Raw genomic sequence first — 20,220 nt, 5'->3', positions numbered from 1 at the left:
TTCTAGTTCAGTTCTAGTTCAGTTCTAGTTCAGTTCTAGTTCAGTTCTAGTTCAGTTCTAGTTCAGTTCTAGTTCAGTTCTAGTTCAGTTCTAGTTCAGTTCTAGTTCAGTTCTAGTTCAGTTCTAGTTCAGTTCTAGTTCAGTTCAGTCTAGTCAGTTCTAGTTCAGTTCTAGTTCAGTTCTAGTTCAGTTCTAGTTCAGTTCTAGTTCAGTTCTAGTTCAGTTCTAGTTCAGTTCTAGTTCAGTTCTAGTTCAGTTCCAGTTCCAGTTCAGTTCTAGTTCAGTTCTAGTTTAGTTCTAGTTCAGTTCTAGTTCAGTTCTAGTTCAGTTCTAGTTTAGTTCTAGTTCAGTTCTAGTTCAGTTCTAGTTCTGAACTAGTTCTGTTCTAGTTCTGTTCCAGTTCAGTTCTAGTTCAGTTCTAGTTCTGTTTAGTTCTGTTCTAGTTCTGTTCTAGTTCTGTTCTAGTTCTGTTCTAGTTCTGTCTAGTTCTGTTCTAGTTCTGTTCTAGTTCTGTTCTAGTTCTGTTCTAGTTCTGTTCTAGTTCTGTTCTAGTTCTGTTCTAGTTCTGTTCTAGTTCTGTTCTAGTTCTGTTCTAGTTCTGTTCTAGTTCTGTTCTAGTTCTGTTCTAGTTCTGTTCTAGTTCTGTTCTAGTTCTGTTCTAGTTCTGTTCTAGTTCTGTTCTAGTTCTGTTCTAGTTCAATTCTAGTTCTGTTCTATTTTGTTTTAGTTCTGTTCTAGTTCTGTTCTAGTTCTGTTCTAGTTCTGTTCTAGTTCTGTTCTAGTTCCGTTCTAGTTCTGTTCTAGTTCTGTTCTAGTTCTGTTCTAGTTCTGTTGTAATTCTGTTCTAGTTCTGTTCTAGTTCTGTTCTAGTTCAATTCCAGTTCTGTTCTATTTTTGTTTTAGTTCAGTTCTAGTTCTGAACTAGTTCTGAACTAGTTCTGAACTAGTTCTGAACTAGTTCTGTTCTAGTTCTGTTCCAGTTCTGTTCTAGTTCTGTTCTAGTTCTGTTCTAGTTCTGTTCTAGTTCTGTTCTAGTTCTGTTCTAGTTCTGTTCTAGTTCTGTTTCTAGTTCTGTTCTAGTTCTGTTCTAGTTCTGTTCTACTTCTGTACTAGTTCTGTTCTAGTCCTAATTCTGTTCCAGCTTTGTTCTGTTTCAGTTTTAGTTCAGCTTTATTTTAAGAATTGGAAGTATTAGTTATTAGACATTCAGACACATGCCCATTTTATCAATATTGGTACTATAGTATATTCAAAACTTTAATGATTTATCGTTTTATCATCTGATAATTTATTTGTATTGTTCACCTTTTTTGGATTATTAACTGCAATAATACTTGAATGATATTGATAATTATTTCCAGGAAATTGATTTATTTCAAAATTTGTGTACAGATTAGGGGATTTTCAGAAAATAAAGTGCAATAAGTGGTATGATTGAAGTAAAAATTAAACAATATTTTTAAAATAATTTAACTTGACTAGTAGGCGGTAGTTAGTCTAGAGTTTCCGTTGACTTTTTCTGTCTGTCATACAAACATTTTGCAAAAGTAGTATCGAATTCGATGTAAGGTTTGCTTCTGCTTGGGTCTTAAACCTGAAAATTCGAACGTACTGATAAGAAGAACGTACAGCTAGGAATTTTTATGAATATATTTAACCTAGTTGTTTCATTATAATCTTTATGTTCCTTTTCTTAAATGTTCCATAATTGAAATATAATAAAAAAATCACTAAATATATATAGTGATAAAAATCCAGCTATAAGAATCATATAAATATGAACTTTTGATTTATAAACCAATAATAATTAAAAAAAAACGTTGTATAAAGCCCCAATATTTGAACATTATTGCCATAAATTCTAACAATAATGGTCAGGCGACTATATAAAGTATAAGAACCATATCGGCACTATAATAATCATAATAAATAAATAAAATTCAGGCAATTATAAAAAGATTAGTTAAAAAGTAAAATTTAAACTTAATTTTCGATTAATTCATTGAAAAATGTCAAAAGCAGACCTATTAATTTTTATGTTCTTGGAGTTTTTATAGGAAATAGAAGATTAGTGACGTAAATGGGAAAATTACCGGTTATTTTGGCGAGATAAGAACCAAAGAACCAAAGAACTTTTTGAATTTTATTACTTTTAAGATTAAAAAGAAATTTTTTTAAAACTTAAATTAATTTTGAACTATTTTTCTCTTTTACAGATCTTTTGTTCTGGAATTAGCCATAAAAGCGAGGAAACCCTGGGACTATGTTTATTACAAACTAAAACAACTTTTGGATAACCCTTTAACTCTTCCTTTCAACCAACGATTCCTTAATAAATACCGCATTCAAGACAGCCGCTACTAGTTTGAAAATAGTTCAAACAAAATGGCGTTTATAAATCTACCTTGTTGTAAGTATTATTCAAAATATTTTGACATTAATTTTATGCATTAACCTTAATAAAAACTGCAGAAATTTCCTAAATATTGCACATGACACTTTATTTTGTATTCTCTGCTAATAAGTTGAATAATATTGAAAATTACCTTTAAAATTTTAACAAAAAATTCATTATATTTTTTGCACATGTGAATTAATTTTTCGTGTCATGTGTATAATTGTTAAAATCAATATTTAGAATAAATATTCATAAATTTGTTGCTAGACGTATTGTGAATATTTAATTTATCATTTTTTTTTGCTTCATAATTGAATTCTAGTTGGTGGGGAAGTTTAAATAGTTTAAACATGATTAAATATGTGATATTTATTTAAAATTATACGAAATAAATATAATAATAGTTAATAAACTTAAAAAAATGAAAACGAAATTTACACAATACAAAGCTTTGTATTTATACAGTGTAAACAAAATATTTTGGGATTTTTTTTTCGAAATCTTTTCCTAAAAACAAAACCCGGAATTTGAAAACTTTGAACAAATTTTAAATTTTCTGTTGTAGTTATGTTCAAGATCAGTTCTACTTTAGGTCTAGTTAAGTTCTGGTTCAGTTCTAGTTCTAGTTAGTTCTAGTTCAGTTCTAGTTCAGTTCTAGTTCAGTTCTAGTTCAGTTCTAGTTCAGTTCTAGTTCAGTTCTAGTTCAGTTCTAGTTCAGTTCTAGTCAGTTCTAGTTCAGTTCTAGTTCTAGTTCTAGTTCTAGTTCTAGTTCTAGTTCAGTTCTAGTTTCAGTTCTAGTTCAGTTCTAGTTCATTTCTGTTCGTTCTAGTTCAATTTTCTGTTCAGTTCTAGTTCAATTATAGTTTCAGTTCTAGTTCAGTTCAGTTCAGTTCTAGTTCGTTCTAGTTCAGTTCTAGTTCAGTTCTATTCTAGTTCAGTTCCTAGTTAGTTCTAGTTCAGTTTTAAGTTCAGTTCTAGTTCAGTTCTAGTTCAGTTTCTAGTTTTCAGTTCTAGTTCAGTTTCAGTTCAGTTCAGTTCAGTTCTAGTTCAGTTTCTAGTTCAGTTCTAGTTCAGTTCCAGTTCTAGTTCAGTTCTAGGTTCGTTCTAGTTCATTCCAGTTCTAGTTCGTTCTAGTTCCATTTCTAGTTCAGTTCTATTTCAGTCTAGTTCAGTTCTAGTTTCAGTTCTTAGTTCATTTCTAGTTCAGTTCTAGTTCAGTTCTAGTTCAGTTCTAGTTCAGTTCTAGTTCAGTTCTAGTTCAGTTATCAGTTCTAGTTCAGTTCTAGTTCAGTTACTAGTTCAGTTCTAGTTCAGTTCTAGTTCTAGTTCAGTTCTAGTTCAGTTCAGTTCAGTTCTAGTTCAGTTCTAGTTTCAGTTCTAGTTCAGTTCTAGTTCAGTTCTAGTTCATTCTAGTTCAGTTCTAGTTCAGTTCTAGTTCAGTTCAGTTCAGTTCTAGTTCAGTTCTAGTTCAGTTCTAGTTCAGTTCTAGTTCATTCTAGTTCAGTTCTAGTTCAGTTCTAGTTCAGTTCTAGTTCAGTTCTAGTTCAGTCTAGTTCAGTTCTAGTTCAGTTCTAGTTTCTAGTTCAGTTCTAGTTCAGTTCTAGTTCAGTTTCTAGTTCAGTTCTAGTTCAGTTCTAGTTCAGTTCTAGTTCAGTTCTAGTTCAGTTCTAGTTCAGTTTCGTTCAGTTCTAGTTCAGTTCTAGTTCAGTTCTAGTTCTAGTTCATAGTTTCAGTTCAGGTTCTAGTTCAGTTCTAGTTCAGTTCTAGTTCAGTATTAGTTCAGTTCTAGTTCAGTTCTAGTTCAGTTCTAGTTCATTTCTAGTTCGTCTAGTTTCAGTTCTAGTTCAGTTCTAGTTCAGTTCTAGTTCAGTTCTAGTCAGTTCCTCCGTTAGTTCTAGTTCAGTTCTAGTTCAGTTCTAGTACAGTTCTAGTTCAGTTCTAGTTCAGTTCTAGTTCAGTACTAGTTCAGTTCTAGTACAGTTCTAGTTCAGTTCTAGTTCAGTTCTAGTTAAGTTCTAGTTCAGTTCTAGTTCAGTTCTAGTTCAGTTCTAGTTCAGTTCTAGTTCAGTTCTAGTTCAGTTCAGTTCAGTTCTAGTTCAGTTTCTAGTTCTGTTCTAGTTCTGTTCTAGTTCTGTTCTAGTTCTGTTTCTAGTATTCTGTTCTAGTTCTGTTCTAGTTCTTTTCTAGTTCTGTTCTAGTTCTGTTCTAGTTCTGTTCTAGTTTGTTCTAGTTCTGTTCTAGTTCATGTTCTAGTTCTGTTCTAGTCTGTTCTAGGTTCTGTTCTAGTTCTGTTCATCAGTTCTGTTCTAGTTCTGTACTAGTTCTGTTCTAGTTCTGTGCTAGTTTTGTTCTAGTTCTGTTCTAGTTCTGTTCTAGTTCTGTTCTAGTTCTGTTCTAGTTCTGTTCTAGTTCTGTTCTAGTTCTGTTCTAGTTCTGTTCTAGTTCTGTTCTAGTTCTGTTCTAGTTCTGTTTAGTTCTGTTCTAGTTCTGTTCTAGTTCTGTTCTAGTTCTGTTCTAGTTCTGTTCTAGTTCTGTTCTAGTTCTGTTCTAGTTCTGTTCTAGTTCTGTTCTAGTTCTGTTCTAGTTCTGTTCTAGTTCTGTTCTAGTTTTGTTCTAGTTCAGTTCTAGTTCAGTTCTAGTTCAGTTCTAGTTCAGTTCTAGTTCAGTTCTAGTTCAGTTCTAGTTCAGTTCTAGTTCAGTTCTAGTTCAGTTCTAGTTCAGTTCTAGTTCAGTTCTAGTTCAGTTCTAGTTCAGTTCTAGTTCAGTTCTAGTTCAGTTCTAGTTCAGTTCTAGTTCAGTTCTAGTTCAGTTCTAGTTCAGTTCTAGTTCAGTTCTAGTTCAGTTCTAGTTCAGTTCTAGTTCAGTTCTAGTTCTAGTTTCTAGTTCAGTTCTAGTTCAGTTCTAGTTCAGTTCTAGTTCAGTTCTAGTTCAGTTCTAATTCAGTTCTAGTTCAGTTTGTAGTTCTGTTCTAGTTCTGTTTAGTTCAGTTCTAGTTCTGTTCTAGTTCTGTTCTAGTTCTGTTCTAGTTCTGTTCTAGTTCTGTTCTAGTTCTGTTCTAGTTCTGTTCTAGTTCTGTTCTAGTTCTGTTCTAGTTCTGTACTAGTTCTGTTCTAGTTCTGTGCTAGTTTTGTTCTAGTTCTGTTCTAGTTCTGTTCTAGTTCTGTTCTAGTTTGTTCTAGTTCTGTTCTAGTTCTGTTCTAGTTCTGTTCTAGTTCTGTTCTAGTTCTGTTCTAGTTCTGTTCTAGTTCTGTTCTAGTTCTGTTCTAGTTCTGTTCTAGTTCTGTTCTAGTTCTGTTCTAGTTCTGTTCTAGTTCTGTTCTAGTTCTGTTCTAGTTCTGTTCTAGTTCTGTTCTAGTTCTGTTCTAGTTCTGTTCTAGTTCTGTTCTAGTTCTGTTCTAGTTCTGTTCTAGTTCTGTTCTAGTTCTGTTCTAGTTCTGTTCTAGTTTGTTCTAGTTCTAGTTTCTAGTTCTAGTTCTAGTTCAGTTCTAGTTCAGTTCTAGTTCAGTTCTAGTTCAGTTCTAGTTCAGTTCTAGTTCAGTTCTAGTTCAGTTCTAGTTCAGTTCTAGTTCAGTTCTAGTTCAGTTCTAGTTCAGTTCTAGTTCAGTTCTAGTTCAGTTCTAGTTCAGTTCTAGTTCAGTTCTAGTTCAGTTCTAGTTTCAGTTCTAGTTCAGTTCTAGTTCAGTTCTAGTTCAGTTCTAGTTCAGTTCTAGTTCAGTTCTAGTTCAGTTCTAGTTCAGTTCTAGTTCAGTTCTAGTTCAGTCTAGTTCAGTTCTAGTCTGTTCCAGTTCTGTTTTAGTTCAGTTCTAGTTCAGTTCTAGTTCAGTTCTAGTTCAGTTCTAATTCCCCAGTAGAGAATTTGTATATTATTTTCTTTCCGCCCACTAGAACTAAATATAGAAAGTTATGTATATTTTGTTTGGAACTTAGGACTCGATTACAATTGGAGCGCAAAAACAACAAATTCCCGCTATAAACTTTAACATTTTATTGGTAAAATAAATACTAATTTAATAACATTTTTAGTAGCGAATTTGTTTATTTTTTATTAGCACTCGTGTAAAAATTTTATAGTTATATTAAATATAGTTAATTTTATTATTTTTACTTAAAGTTAACGTGTTTAATATGACACCTAGATGGCAATCAAAATATTGTCATTGCGATTAATATTTGTAATTGAAGTTGCAAAACAAATGTTCAAACTAAAGTTAACATAATAATTTACTATAATTAGTTTGAGAAATAATAATAAAACTAGAAGTAGCTATTTAATATTAAAGATATTTTCGAAAAGATTTGTTTTTAATTTAAGTGGAAGGGAATTACTGTTTGCTAAAATATTGCATGTTTTTAAAAGAAAAATCATTTCCAAAATAAATTTCAGATGATTATTTTAATTTAAAATTATTGATAACATCTTTCCGAGTTATTTACAAAAAAACATGAAAATGTAATTAAATGGGAACTTTTTAATCCGGTATATTAAAAAAATATATATTGATTTTACAAATTGACAAAATTTTATAGCGTTTTCAAAATTTCGAATTATTATTTTTTCTTAATAATTTTCTATTCCTTTTTTTTCATATTTCCAGTCAACATACCGAAACGTTTCAATGTAGCTGTCATGTTATTCATGGCCTGCCTGATGAGCTACATGATGCGCGTTAATTTGTCTATAAATATTATTGCCATGGTCGAGAATACCGATGCTAATTCCACAGAAATATTACCAGATGTAAGTAAATAAATTTGTTCCTGTTTCTCGTTATCAATTGGCGTGAAATATTATTTAGTATTTCATTTGCATTTCTTTATCATTTTGTTCATAAAAAATACTACTAAATGTTTGTTTAGACTACTAACACGTACCTCTTCCCCCATTATAAATTAATTATTTGATAAGATTTTTATTTTATTACCCGTTATTTTTCTTTTAATGGTCTAAAATGTATTTTTTTTTTTTTGTCATTTTGGGAGGAAAAAAACAATTTGTTTAACATTAATTGTTAATATAAAAAGTACATAATAATACTTTGTAGAACATTTAAATGAGAATTTTAACATGTCGTATGGCGTAAGAGCAATGACTGGACTATTTTTTCAAATTAAATATTATATATAATCGATGTTTTATGAACAGCACTAGAAAACAACAATAACATAACTAGAACTGAACTGGAACAGAACTAGAACAGAAGTAGAACAGAACTAGAACAGAACTAGAACTGAACTAGAACTGAACTAGAACAGAACTAGAACAGAACTAGAACTGAACTAGAACTGAACTAGAACTGAACTAGAACTGAACTAGAACTGAACTAGAACTGAACTAGAACTGAACTAGAACTAACTAGAACTGAACAAGAACTGAACTAGAACTTAACTAGAACTGAACTAGAACTTAACTAGAACTGAACTAGAACTGAACTAGAACTGAACTAGAACTGCACTAACAGAACTAGAACAGAACTAGAACCAGAACAGAACTAGAACAGAACTAGAACAGAACTAGAACAGAACTAGAACAGAACTAGAACAGAACTAGAACAGAACTAGAACAGAACTAGAACAGAACTAGAACAGAACTAGAACAGAACTAGAACTGAACTAGAACAGAACTAGAACAGAACTAGAACAGAACTAGAGCAAAACTAGAACAGAACTATAACAGAACTAGAACAGAACTAGAACAGAACTAGAACAGAACTAGAACAGAACTAGAACAGAACTAGAACAGAACTAGAACAGAACTAGAACAGAACTAGAACAGAACTAGAACAGAACTAGAACAGAACTAGAACAGAACTAGAACAGAACTAGAACAGAACTAGAACAGAACTAGAACATAGAACAGAACTAGAACTGAACTAGAACTGAACTAGAACTGAACTAGAACTGAACTAGAACTGAACTAGAACTGAACTAGAACTGAACTAGAACTGAACTAGAACTGAACTAGAACTGAACTAGAACTGAACTAGAACTGAACTAGAACTGAACTAGAACTGAACTAGAACTGAACTAGAACTGAACTAGAACTGAACTAGAACTGAACTAGAACTGAACTAGAACTGAACTAGAACTGAACTAGAACTGAACTAGAACTGAACTAAAACTGAACAAGAACTGAACTAGAACTTAACTAGAACTGAACTAGAACTTAACTAGAACTGAACTAGAACTGAACTAGAACTGCACTAACAGAACTAGAACAGAACTAGAACTAGAACAGAACTAGAACAGAACTAGAACAGAACTAGAACAGAACTAGAACAGAACTAGAACAGAACTAGAACAGAACTAGAACAGAACTAGAACAGTAGAACAGAACTAGAACAGAACTAGAACAGAACTAGAGCAAAACTAGAACAGAACTATAACAGAACTAGAACAGAACTAGAACAGAACTAGATCAGAACTAGAACAGAACTAGAACAGAACTAGAACAGAACTAGAACAGAACTAGAACAGAACTAGAACAGAACTAGAACAGAACTAGAACAGAACTAGAACAGAACTAGGACAGAACTAGAATAGAACTAGAACAGAACTAGAACAGAACTAGAACAGAACTAGAACAGAACTAGAACAGAACTAGAACAGAACTAGAACAGAACTAGAATAGAACTAGAATAGAACTAGAACAGAACTAGAACAGAATTAGAACAGAACTAGAACAGAACTAGAACAGAACTAGAACAGAACTAGAACAGAACTAGAACAGAACTAGAACAGAACTAGAACAGAACTAGAACAGAACTAGAACTAGAACAGCACTAGAACAGAACTAGAACAGAACTAGAACTGAACTTGAACAGAACTAGAACAGAACTAGAACAGAATTAGAACAGAACTAGAACAGAACTAGAACAGAACTAGAACAGAACTAGAACAGAACAGAACTAGAACAGAACTAGAACAGAACTAGAACAGAACTAGAACAGAACTAAAACAGAACTAGAACAGAACTAGAACAGAACTAGAACAGAACTAGAACAGAACTAGAACAGAACTAGAACAGAACTAGAACAGAACTAGAACAGAACTAGAACAGAACTAGAACAGAACTAGAACAGAACTAGAACAGAACTAGAACAGAACTAGAACAGAACTAGAACAGAACTAGAACAGAACTAGAACAGAACTAGAACAGAACTAGAACAGAACTAGAACAGAACTAGAACAGAACTAGAACAGAACTAGAACAGAACTAGAACAGAACTAGAACAGAACTAGAACAGAACTAGAACAGAACTAGAACAGAACTAGAACAGAACTAGAACAGAACTAGAACAGAACTAGAACATAGAACAGAACTAGAACAGAACTAGAACAGAACTAGAACTAGAACAGAACTATAACAGAACTAGAACAGAACTAGAACAGAACTAGAACAGAACTAGAACAGAACTAGAACAGAACTAGAACAGAACTAGAACTGAACTAGAACTGAACTAGAACTGAACTAGAACTGAACTAGAACTGAACTAGAACTGAACTAGAACTGAACAAGAACTGAACTAAAACTAAACTAGAACTGAACTAGAACTAACTAGAACTGAAGATCCGTTCTAGCATTAAACTGGAACCCAAATAAAACTGAAGTGGAACTGAATTGAAACTGAACAAGAACTCAACTAGAACTGGACTGAAGTCTGACCTATTGTATAGTGAAGTCGATATTCTGGACTCATTTGTAAAATGTTTTACACGAAGCGCCCTTGTGTACGTAATCATTTTCTCATATCTAACATCTCTTTAACTTTAAATCCGTTTTTTTAATACCTTTCTTAATCCTTTGCAGTATGGTCCCCGCTATAATTGGACTCAAAGTGATCAGGCTATGTTGTTGGGTGCCTATTTCTATGGTTATATGATCACTTCGCTGCCAGCTGGTATGTTGGCTGAAAATTTAGGCGGTAAACCGGTAGCTGGTTACAGTTGTCTAGCGGCTGGCGTTTTAACAGCTCTAACACCTTTGGCAGCCTCTTGGGATAAATGGGCTGTGTGGGTTATAAGATTTGCCATAGGTTTCTTGACGGTGAGTAAAACAAAAATAGTTTAAAATTTATATGATGCTATTTTTTATTTAAATCTTGTTTCTAGGGTGTTGTCTATCCCTGCTGTCACAGTTTGATATCTAGATGGTCTCCTCCCGATGAGAAGGGTAAATTTGTGGCCTCTTTAATGGGTGGCACTTTTGGTACTGTGATAACTTGGCCTATTAGTGGTGTGATTATTGAAAATATGGGCTGGGATTGGGCCTTCTATATGGTGGGCATTTTTGTAGTGATTGTATGCGGCGCCTGGTTTATGTTTGTCGCTGAAAGTCCAGCGGCCCATAGAACTATTAGCATTAAGGAAAGGGAGCATATTGAAAAGAGTTTGGGTGATACTGTATCCACTAAGAAGGTACTTTTTTTGATTATGAAATATTTAATTAAAATATTTAAATTATTTTTGGTAAATTTTAGCGCTGGCCTCCATACAAAGCTTTGGTTTTGTCCTTGCCTTTCTGGTCTCTAATGTTGTTGCATTATGGCAGCATGTGGGGTCTATTCTTCCTGATTACAGCTACTCCCAAATTCTTAAGCGAAGTGTTGGGTTTCAATTTAGCTTCTGCCGGTTTCCTGTCCTCTTTACCACATTTGGCTCGTTTGTTGTGTGCCTTTGGTTTTGGTGCCGTCGCCGATTTAATAAGACGCAAAGATTGGTTGTCCGTTACAAAAATGAGAAAGGTTTTTTGTCTTCCCTGTAAGTTTGGAATCTAATTAACGTTATTGTTCTTAATTGAAACTAATATTTGCTTTCAAATTTCAGCCCATGTTATACCCGGTATTTTGTTGATTATCTTGGCCTATTTTGGTAAAGATCCTTATGTTTGTGTGGCTATTATGACTGTTTCTTTGGGTTTCAATGGTGCCGCCACTGCTTCGAATCTGCAAAACTCCCAGGATTTGGCACCCAATTATGCCGGTACTTTGTATGGTATTATTAACTGTGTGGGCACTACACCCGGTATTTTCTCTCCTATTATAGTGGCCGCTTTTACCAAAGAAAACGTTAGTATAGAAAACTTTTTGTTTCCCTTTGATTTGTTTAAATAAATCTCATTTTTTACCCTTACAGAACACCATTGAACAGTGGCATTATGTTTTCATCATTGGAGCTGCTGCCTACATAATACCCGCCTTTATTTACTGGATATTTGGTTCGGGTAAAATCCAGAAATGGAATGAACTTGATAATACTGCTTCCAAGGAGGAAATTGTTAATACAAAACTGTGAAACGAAACTAAAGTATTTGACAAAAGTAATTTGTTTGTGTTTTAAAAGAAAACTTCATAGAGTAAAACCTAGAGGGGAAACTTTGCTAACGTTTTATAGAAATTCCTTTCTATTGAAAAGGAAAGCCCACAAAACTCGAAATTTTGTTCTCTACTAAACACAACTTGTTTCATTATAATTTAGAGTATTTTCTATAAAATTTAAGTGCTGTGCATAGACATTATATCCAAACATTTTTTAAAAAATATATCTATTTTGTAAACTTTTTGTAAGTTATCTTATTTGAAAGCTTACTCCTCCATAAGTTATACACCATAAAGTCACAATACTTATGGTGCTGTTTTGTTCTAACTAATACCTTTCCCTGTTAAATTCTCTCTGTTTTAAGTTAAACTAATTTTGCCTAAACTTTTAATTTATTTTTTAAGTGTTAATTTTTGCTATTTAGTCAATATTTTTAGGTTAAATAAATGTAATTTGTTTGTAGTATTTAAAAAAAAAATATTTGATAAAATGAAATCCATAAATACGTTATAGTAAATAAATCATTAAACAAATAATAAATTCTGTTTAATATTAACATTTGTCTTGTTTTTTAAGTTTAACGACAGATTTTATTCGTAAAAGTGTTAATTAATTGGGAATATAAGTGAATTTTTAAGAAGTACCGATTTCTCTTTATTATAAGTGTAAACTCATGAATAATTCCTGGTAAATTTAATTGATTTTTTTTGATTAAATATTTGTTGACGAAATAATAAATTTGACTTGGTCTGCAGATTGCTTTTATTTAAAATGACTCAATTTTTGTTGTTACAGATTACAACCCCAATGTTTTGTTGGACTAAAGTAGTCTATTAGTTAGTTTGTTAGTTAGTTAGCTAGTTAGTTAGTTAGTTAGTTAGTTAGTTAGTTAGTTAGTTAGTTAGTTAGTTAGTTAGTTAGTTAGTTAGTTAGTTAGTTAGTTAGTTAGTTAGTTAGTTAGTTAGGTTAGTTAGTTAGTTAGTTAGTTAGTTAGTTAGTTAGTTAGTTAGTTAGTTAGTTAGTTAGTTAGTTAGTTAGTTAGTTAGTTAGTTAGTTAGTTAGTTAGTTAGTTAGTTAGTTAGTTAGTTAGTTAGTTAGTTAGTTAGTTAGTTAGTTAGTTAGTTAGTTAGTTAGTTAGTTAGTTAGTAGTTAGTTAGTTAGTTAGTTAGTTAGTTCGTTAGTTAGTTAGTTAGTTAGTTAGTTAGTTAGTTAGTTAGTTAGTTAGTTAGTTAGTTAGTTAGTTAGTTAGTTAGTTAGTTAGTTAGTTAGTAGTTAGTTAGTTAGTTAGTTAGTTAGTAGTTAGTTAGTTAGTTAGTTAGTTAGTTAGTTAGTTAGTTAGTTAGTTAGTTAGTTAGTTAGTTAGTTAGTTAGTTAGTTTAGTTAGTTAGTTAGTTAGTTAGTTAGTTAGTTAGTTAGTTAGTTAGTTAGTTAGTTAGTTAGTTAGTTAGTTAGTTAGTTAGTTAGTTAGTTAGTTAGTTAGTTAGTTAGTTAGTTAGTTAGTTAGTTAGTTAGTTAGTTAGTTAGTTAGTTAGTTAGTTAGTTAGTTAGTTAGTTAGTTAGTTAGTTAGTTAGTTAGTTAGTTAGTTAGTTAGTTAGTTAGTTAGTAGTTAGTTAGTAGTTAGTTAGTTAGTTAGTTAGTTAGTTAGTAGTTAGTTAGTTAGTTAGTTAGTTAGTTAGTTAGTTAGTTAGTTAGTTAGTTAGTTAGTTAGTTAGTTAGTTAGTTAGTTAGTTAGTTAGTAGTTAGTTAGTTAGTTAGTTAGTTAGTTAGTTAGTTAGTTAGTTAGTTAGTTAGTTAGTTAGTTAGTTAGTTAGTTAGTTAGTTAGTTAGTTAGTTAGTTAGTTAGTTAGTTAGTTAGTTAGTTAGTTAGTTAGTTAGTTAGTTAGTTAGTTAGTTAGTTAGTTAGTTAGTTAGTTAGTTAGTTAGTTAGTTAGTTAGTTAGTTAGTTAGTTAGTTAGTTAGTTAGTTAGTTAGTTAGTTAGTTAGTTAGTTAGTTAGTTAGTTAGTTAGTTAGTTAGTTAGTTAGTAGTTAGTTAGTTAGTTAGTTAGTTAGTTAGTTAGTTAGTTAGTTAGTTAGTTAGTTAGTTAGTTAGTTAGTTAGTTAGTTAGTAGTTAGTTAGTTAGTAGTTAGTTAGTTAGTTAGTTAGTTAGTTAGTTAGTTAGTTAGTTAGTTAGTAGTTAGTTAGTTAGTTAGTTAGTTAGTTAGTTAGTTAGTTAGTTAGTTAGTTAGTTAGTTAGTTAGTTAGTAGTTAGTTAGTTAGTTAGTTAGTTAGTTAGTTAGTTAGTTAGTTAGTAGTTAGTTAGTTAGTTAGTTAGTTAGTTAGTTAGTTAGTTAGTTAGTTAGTTAGTTAGTTAGTTAGTTAGTTAGTTAGTTAGTAGTTAGTAGTAGTTAGTTAGTTAGTTAGTTAGTTAGTTAGTTAGTTAGTTAGTTAGTTAGTTAGTTAGTTAGTAGTTAGTTAGTTAGTTAGTTAGTAGTTAGTTAGTTAGTAGTTAGTTAGTTAGTTAGTAGTTAGTTAGTTAGTTAGTTAGTTAGTTAGTTAGTTAGTTAGTTAGTTAGTTAGTTAGTTAGTTAGTTAGTTAGTTAGTTAGTTAGTTAGTTAGTTAGTTAGTTAGTTAGTTAGTAGTTAGTTAGTTAGTTAGTTAGTTAGTTACTTCGTTAGTTGGTTACTTGGTAGTCTATAGGTTAGTCTATGGTCTAGACTTTAGTCTAGTCTATAGTCCAGTCTATAGCCTAGTCTATAGTCTAATCTATTGTCTATATTATAATCTATAGTCTAGTCTACAGTCTAGTCTATAGTCTAGACTATAGCTTATTCAATAATCTAGTCTATAGTCGAGTCCATAGTTTAATCTATAGTCTAGTCTATAGTCTAGTCTATAATCTAGTCTATAGTCAAATCTATAGTCTAGCCTATAATTTAATCTATAGCATAATCTGTAGTCCAGTCTTTAGTATAAGCTATAGTCTAGTCTATAGTCTTGTCTATAGTCTAGTCTACAGTCTAGTCTATAGTCTAATCTATAGTCTAGTCTATAGTCTAGTCTATAGTCTAGTCTATAGTCTAATATATAGTCTATAATCTAATATATATTCTAGTATATAGTATAGCCAAGTTTATATTCTTGTCCTATAGCCCAGTCTGTGGTCTAGTCTATGGTCGAGTCTAGTCTAGTCTATAGTCTAGTCTATAGTCTAGTCTATAGTCTAGTCTATAGTCTAGTCTATTGTCTAGTCTATAGTCTAGTCTATAGTCCAGTCTATAGTCTAGTCTATTGTCTAGTCTATAGTCTAGTCTATAGTCTAGTCTATTGTCTAGTCTATAGTCTAGTCTATAGTCTAGTCTAGTCTAGTCTAGTCTATAGTCTAGTCTATAGTCTAGTCTATAGTCTAGTCTATAGTCTAGTCTATAGTCTAGTCTATAGTCTAGTCTATAGTCTAGTCTCTAGTCTATAGTCTAGTCTATAGTCTAGTCTATAGTCTAGTCTATAGTCTAATCTATAGTCTAGTCTATAGTCTAGTCTATAGTCTTGTCTATATTCTAGTTTATGGTCTTGTCTATAGTTTATAGTCTATAGTCTAGTCTATAGTCTAGTCTATAGTCTAGTCTATTGTCTAGTCTATAGTCTAGTCTATAGTCTAGTCTATAGTCTAGTCTATAGTCTAGTCTATAGTCTAGTCTATGGTCTAGTCTATAGTCTAGTCTATAGTCTAGTCTATAGTCTAGTCTATAGTCTAGTCTATAGTCTAGTCTATAGTCTAGTCTATAGTCTAGTCTATAGTCTAGTCTATAGTCTAGTCTATAGTCTAGTCTATAGTCTAGTCTATAGTCTAGTCTATAGTCTAGTCTATAGTCTAGTCTATAGTCTAGGCTATAGTCTAGTTTATAGTCTAGTTTATAGTCCAGTCTACTGTCTAGCTTAAAGTTTCGTCTATAGTCTAGTCTATAGTCTAGTCTATATTCTAGTCTATAGTCTAGTCTAGTCTATAGCTTAGTCTATAGTCTAGTCTATAGTCTAGTTTATAGTCTAGTCTATAGTATAGTCTACAGTCTAGCTTAAAGTTTAGTCTATAGTTTAGTCTATAGTCTAATCTGTAGTCTTGTCTATAGTCTAGTATAGAGTCTAGTGTATACTCTAGTCTAGAGTCTAGTGTATACTCTAGTCTATTCTATTTATACTCTAGCCTATACTATAGTCTAGTCCATAGTCTATAGTCTAGTCCATAGTCTAGTCTATAGTATAGTCAATAGTCTAGTTTATAGTCTAGTCTATAATTCAGTCTATAGTCTAGCCCAAAGTTTATTCTATAGTCTAGTCTATAGTCTAATCTATAGTCTTGTCTATAGTCTAGGCTATAGTCTAGTCTATAATCTAATAAATATATATATTGTGTAGTCAAGTTTGTATTTTTGTCCTATAGTCTTGTCTATAGTCTAGTCTATAGTCTAGTCTATAGTCTAGTCTATAGTCTAGTCTATAGTCTAGTCTATAGTCTAGTCTATAGTCTAGTCTATAGTCTAGTCTATAGTCTAGTCTATAGTCTAGTCTAGTCTATAGTCTAGTCTATAGTCTAGTCTAGTCTATAGTCTAGTCTATAGTCTAGTCTATAGTCTAGTCTATAGTCTAGTCTATAGTCTAGTCTATAGTCTAGTCTATATTCTAGTCTATAGTCTGTCTATAGTCTAGTCTATAGTCTAGTCTATAGTCTAGTCTATAGTCTAGTCTATAGTCTAGTCAATAGTCTAGTCTATAGTCTAGTCTATAGTCTAGTCTATTGTCTAGTTTATAGTCTAGTCTATAGTCTAGTCTATAGTCTAGTTTATAGTCTAGTCTATAGTCTATTCGACAGTCTAATCTAAAGTTTCTTTTATAGTCTAGTTTATAGTCTAGGCTATAGTCAAGTCCATAGTCTAGTCTATAGTCTAGTCAATAGGGTGATCTAGTCTACAATATAGTCTAGTCAGTAGTCTATAGTCCAGCCTATACATTATTCTATAGTCTGATCTATAATCTAGAAAAATCGACAAAGACTCACATATGATGTGTTTGTTTATTGTGCTCACTATAAATTTCAAATATAACGGTTGTATAACAAAGTATTTCTTTTATACATTTACCCAGAGTTGCTACATGTTTTGCACACCTAATAGTACAATGCTGCTTGTCGGCGAATAACGTGAACACAACAAAATCAAGAAAAATAGAAAAAGCAAAAGAGAAAAGAATTTGCCAGAAAACTTCAACAAAGTTAAAAGTATCGATAGAATTCAGCAAAAATGGTACGTGTAGCTTTACAAATTTCCGCAAATTTGGAAAATATCGAAGAATTGAAAACCTGTCATCCCGACTATGCGTTCTTCATAAAAATCACCTGCACAAACTGCGGCGAAACTTCTGACAAATGGCATGATATTACAGAATCTGAGCGCACACAACAGGATTCACGTAATCCAAATGGCTTTAATTTCTATATGAAATGTAAAATGTGCAGCCGGGAGAATTCCATAGATGTGGTAGAGAAATCGAATGGTAGGTTTTTATATGCGAGTAATGTTGGACAGTAATAAAAATAATGAAACCTTTTATACTTTAGCTGTTTACACCCAGGAAGATAGTGGTAAATTTAAGACCATTGTTGTTTTCGATTGCCGCGGTGCTGAACCTGTAGAATTTTCACCTCGTGTTGGTTGGATTGTGCGTGCGGTGGATAATGGTCAGACCTTTGAAGAGGTTGATTTATCCGAAGATGATTGGGTAGATTTCGATGAGAAGAATAACAATTCTGTAGGTGTTTATGAATTTGCATCGAAATTTATTAAGTTGAAGAAGTGAAATGTTGTTTAAATGACGTGACTGCCCTATGTTTATATTGCATTTTGAAAATGTATAATTTACATTATTGATATTTTGTTTTGAGAAAGATCCCTAATTACAGTTAATATAAATTTGAATAAAACATGTAAGAAACTATAGTCGGTCGTATCCGACCTTATGATACCCTACAACAAATACGAATATTAAATGATATTTATTTTCAATAGTAAAGCATTTATGTTGAATTTTTTTCTTGGTTCCAACATATTTAATTAATTTATTGACAAGAAACTAAATTACAGAAAAAAGCCATAGAACTTGGCAAATGGATTTGTATGAGCGCTAAGGTTAAATGGGGCTCATTTACGTTGGGGGCCTAAGGGAAATAATGGACAGATTTCAACCATTTTCAACTGGATCCAATGAAGTATATGTAACATTTTTAATAAAATTTTCAATAGCATTTGTCCTTGGAACTTAAAAGGCATTTATGCATCATCATATTATCTACATACAGACGAACATATCTGAGCCGATTGTTACACTTTAAGATGGGTGTGGGACCAACATTTTTTAGTGTTACAAACATCAGCACATAATACCCTCCCCACTGTAGTGTAGGGTATAATTAGTTGATAACTTAATTTAATTAATTTAATTTATCTTTAATATAAAAACTTTCATAAAATATTATAATTTAAAGTCCTTATTCATAACAATTTATAAATTCTATGTAAATGTTTGTTAACAGGATTTTATTTAAGTAATTAAATATACTATAAATATTGTTAATATTAATTACAAATGTATTAGTATTAAGTTTAAATATCGAATAAAGAAAATTATAAAATGATTTTATTAAATAAAAGAGTTTAATTCTTGGAAATCTAGGAATGTTTTTACAGGATTCTAAGCTTTATTTGATACCAAAAAGGTCACTTCTGCCCCACACTGGGGGGGTTCTTGTCTTAACTATTGAAAAAAAAAAAAATGCTAGCCAAGACAAGAACCTCACATATTACAAAAATCTTGATGTAAAATGAAATTTGGTGGGATATTTGGTTCAAAATTTTTAATCCGAAATTTTTTTGAAATATTGGACCTAGTTCAATTCTGAAACCATTTTCGAATTCAGCATAGATTTTAGTCTTAAATAACAAATTTCAGTTGCCCTCGTCCTTAAGATCCCGAAATTATAGTACAAATTGTTCAAAATAAAAAAATATCGGGAATTTTGATGAAGCAATGGACCTAGGTCCATTCTGAGTCCATTTTTAGATTCAGCATGCGATTTTACCAGAAAGGTGAGTTTCCAGCCAGATTCGGCCAGTAGTTTTCGAGTTTAAAACAAACAAAAAAATAAATTTGAAATTTTGTTGTAGTATGGGTCCTAAGTCCAACACTGATCAAAATTTCAGATATTTTTTTAATTATTGCTTCAAACTCGTAAACTACTGGCCAAATCTGGCTGGAAACTCACCTTTCTGGTAAAATCCCATGCTGAATCCAAAAATGAACTCAGAATGGACCTGGGACCAATATTTCATCAAAATTCCCGAAAATTTTTTATTTTAAGTAATTTGTGGTACCATATCGGGGTCTTGATCAATAGAGCTGCAAAAATTTGACATTCGAGAATAGTACATTAGCTGAATCGGAAAATGAACTCATAGTGGACCTGAGACCAATGTTTCATTAAAAATTTCCGAAATATATTTTAGTCCGATTTTACTAAAAAATTTTATGTTTTCTCAATATTTTACAAAATTTTCCTACATTTTGGGTTTTTGTCTTGACTAATGATATTTTTTGTTAGCCAAGACAAGAACCTCACATATTACAAAAATCTTGATGTAAAATGAAATTTGGTGGGATATTTGGTTCAAAATTTGTGTGCTGAAATTTTTCTGAAATATTGGACCTAGTTCAATTTTGAAACCATTTTCGGATTCAGCATAGATTTTAGTCTTAAATGACAAATTTCAGTTGCCCTCGTCCTTAAGATCCCAGAATTATAGTACAAATTGTTCAAAATAAAAAAATTTCGGGAATTTTGATGAAGCAATGGACCTAGGTCCATTTTGAGTCCATTTTCGGATTCAGCATGTGATTTTACCAGAAAGGTGAGTTTCCAGCCAGATTCGGCCAGTAGTTTTCGAGTTTAAAGCAAACAAAAAAATAAATTTGAAATTTTTGTAGTATGGGTCCTAGGTCCAACAATCACCAAAAATTTCAGATATTTTTTTAATTATTGCTTCAAACTCGTAAACTATTGGCCAAATCTGGCTGGAAACTCACCTTTCTGGTAAAATCCCATGCTGAATCCAAAAATGAACTCAGAATGGACCTGGGACCAATATTTCATCAAAATTCCCGAAATTTTTTTATTTTAAGCAATTTGTGGTATTATATCGGGATCTTGAGGCCTAGAGTTCCAAGAATTTGATATTAAAGATAAGTATTTAAGCAGAATCCGAAAATGAACTCATAGTGGATCTGAGACCAATATTTCATTAAAAATTTCCGAACTAAATTTTAGCCCGATTTTAATGAATTTTTGTTAGCCAAGACAAGAACCTCCCATATTTCAAAAATCTTGATGGAAAATGAAATTTCGTAGGATATTTGGTTCAAAATTTATGTGCTGAAATTTTTCCGAAATTTTGGACCTAGATCAATTTTGAAACCATTTTCG

The 20,220-nt window shown here is 31.6% G+C and overlaps 2 protein-coding genes across 2 annotated transcripts in view; both read left to right on the top strand.

Moving 5' to 3' along the window:
* The window catches only part of LOC119613702 (sialin), a 37,039-nt gene extending 25,085 nt beyond the window's left edge, over nt 1–11,954 (top strand). Inside the window, exons 2-8 of the mRNA XM_037969735.1 lie at nt 2,217–2,410; nt 6,994–7,136; nt 10,206–10,442; nt 10,508–10,813; nt 10,876–11,155; nt 11,222–11,463; nt 11,531–11,954. Coding sequence (XP_037825663.1) covers nt 2,386–2,410; nt 6,994–7,136; nt 10,206–10,442; nt 10,508–10,813; nt 10,876–11,155; nt 11,222–11,463; nt 11,531–11,689 — 1,392 coding nt within the window. The 5' untranslated portion in view covers nt 2,217–2,385 and the 3' untranslated portion in view covers nt 11,690–11,954. The remainder of the gene's footprint in view (nt 1–2,216; nt 2,411–6,993; nt 7,137–10,205; nt 10,443–10,507; nt 10,814–10,875; nt 11,156–11,221; nt 11,464–11,530) is intronic.
* Nucleotides 11,955–16,907: 4,953 nt separating this feature from the next.
* LOC119613703 (UPF0587 protein CG4646) lies at nt 16,908–17,774 on the top strand. The gene is made up of 2 exons (XM_037969736.1): nt 16,908–17,240; nt 17,305–17,774. The coding sequence occupies exons 1-2, from the start codon at nt 16,988–16,990 to the stop codon at nt 17,541–17,543; spliced, it is 492 nt and encodes a 163-aa protein (XP_037825664.1). The 5' UTR covers nt 16,908–16,987; the 3' UTR covers nt 17,544–17,774.
* The last annotated feature ends 2,446 nt before the right edge of the window (nt 17,775–20,220 follow it).

This window comes from Lucilia sericata, unplaced genomic scaffold (assembly GCF_015586225.1).
Source record: "Lucilia sericata isolate MDLA Ls3-8-SP2 unplaced genomic scaffold, ASM1558622v1 Contig002253F_arrow, whole genome shotgun sequence".
NCBI classification, from domain to species: Eukaryota; Metazoa; Arthropoda; class Insecta; order Diptera; family Calliphoridae; genus Lucilia; species Lucilia sericata.
The sequence above is the reverse complement of the archived record's forward strand: the minus strand, read 5'-3'. Positions and strand labels throughout refer to the sequence as shown.

What these genes read in the sequence shown, in the direction of transcription:
- LOC119613703 (XM_037969736.1), top strand. Translation starts at nt 16,988, where the DNA reads ATGGTACGTGTAGCTTTACAAATTTCCGCAAATTTGGAAAATATCGAA. An exon ending in TGTGGTAGAGAAATCGAATG is followed by an intron (nt 17,241 to 17,304) that starts GTAGGTTTTTAT and finishes TTTATACTTTAG; the next exon opens with CTGTTTACACCCAGGAAGAT.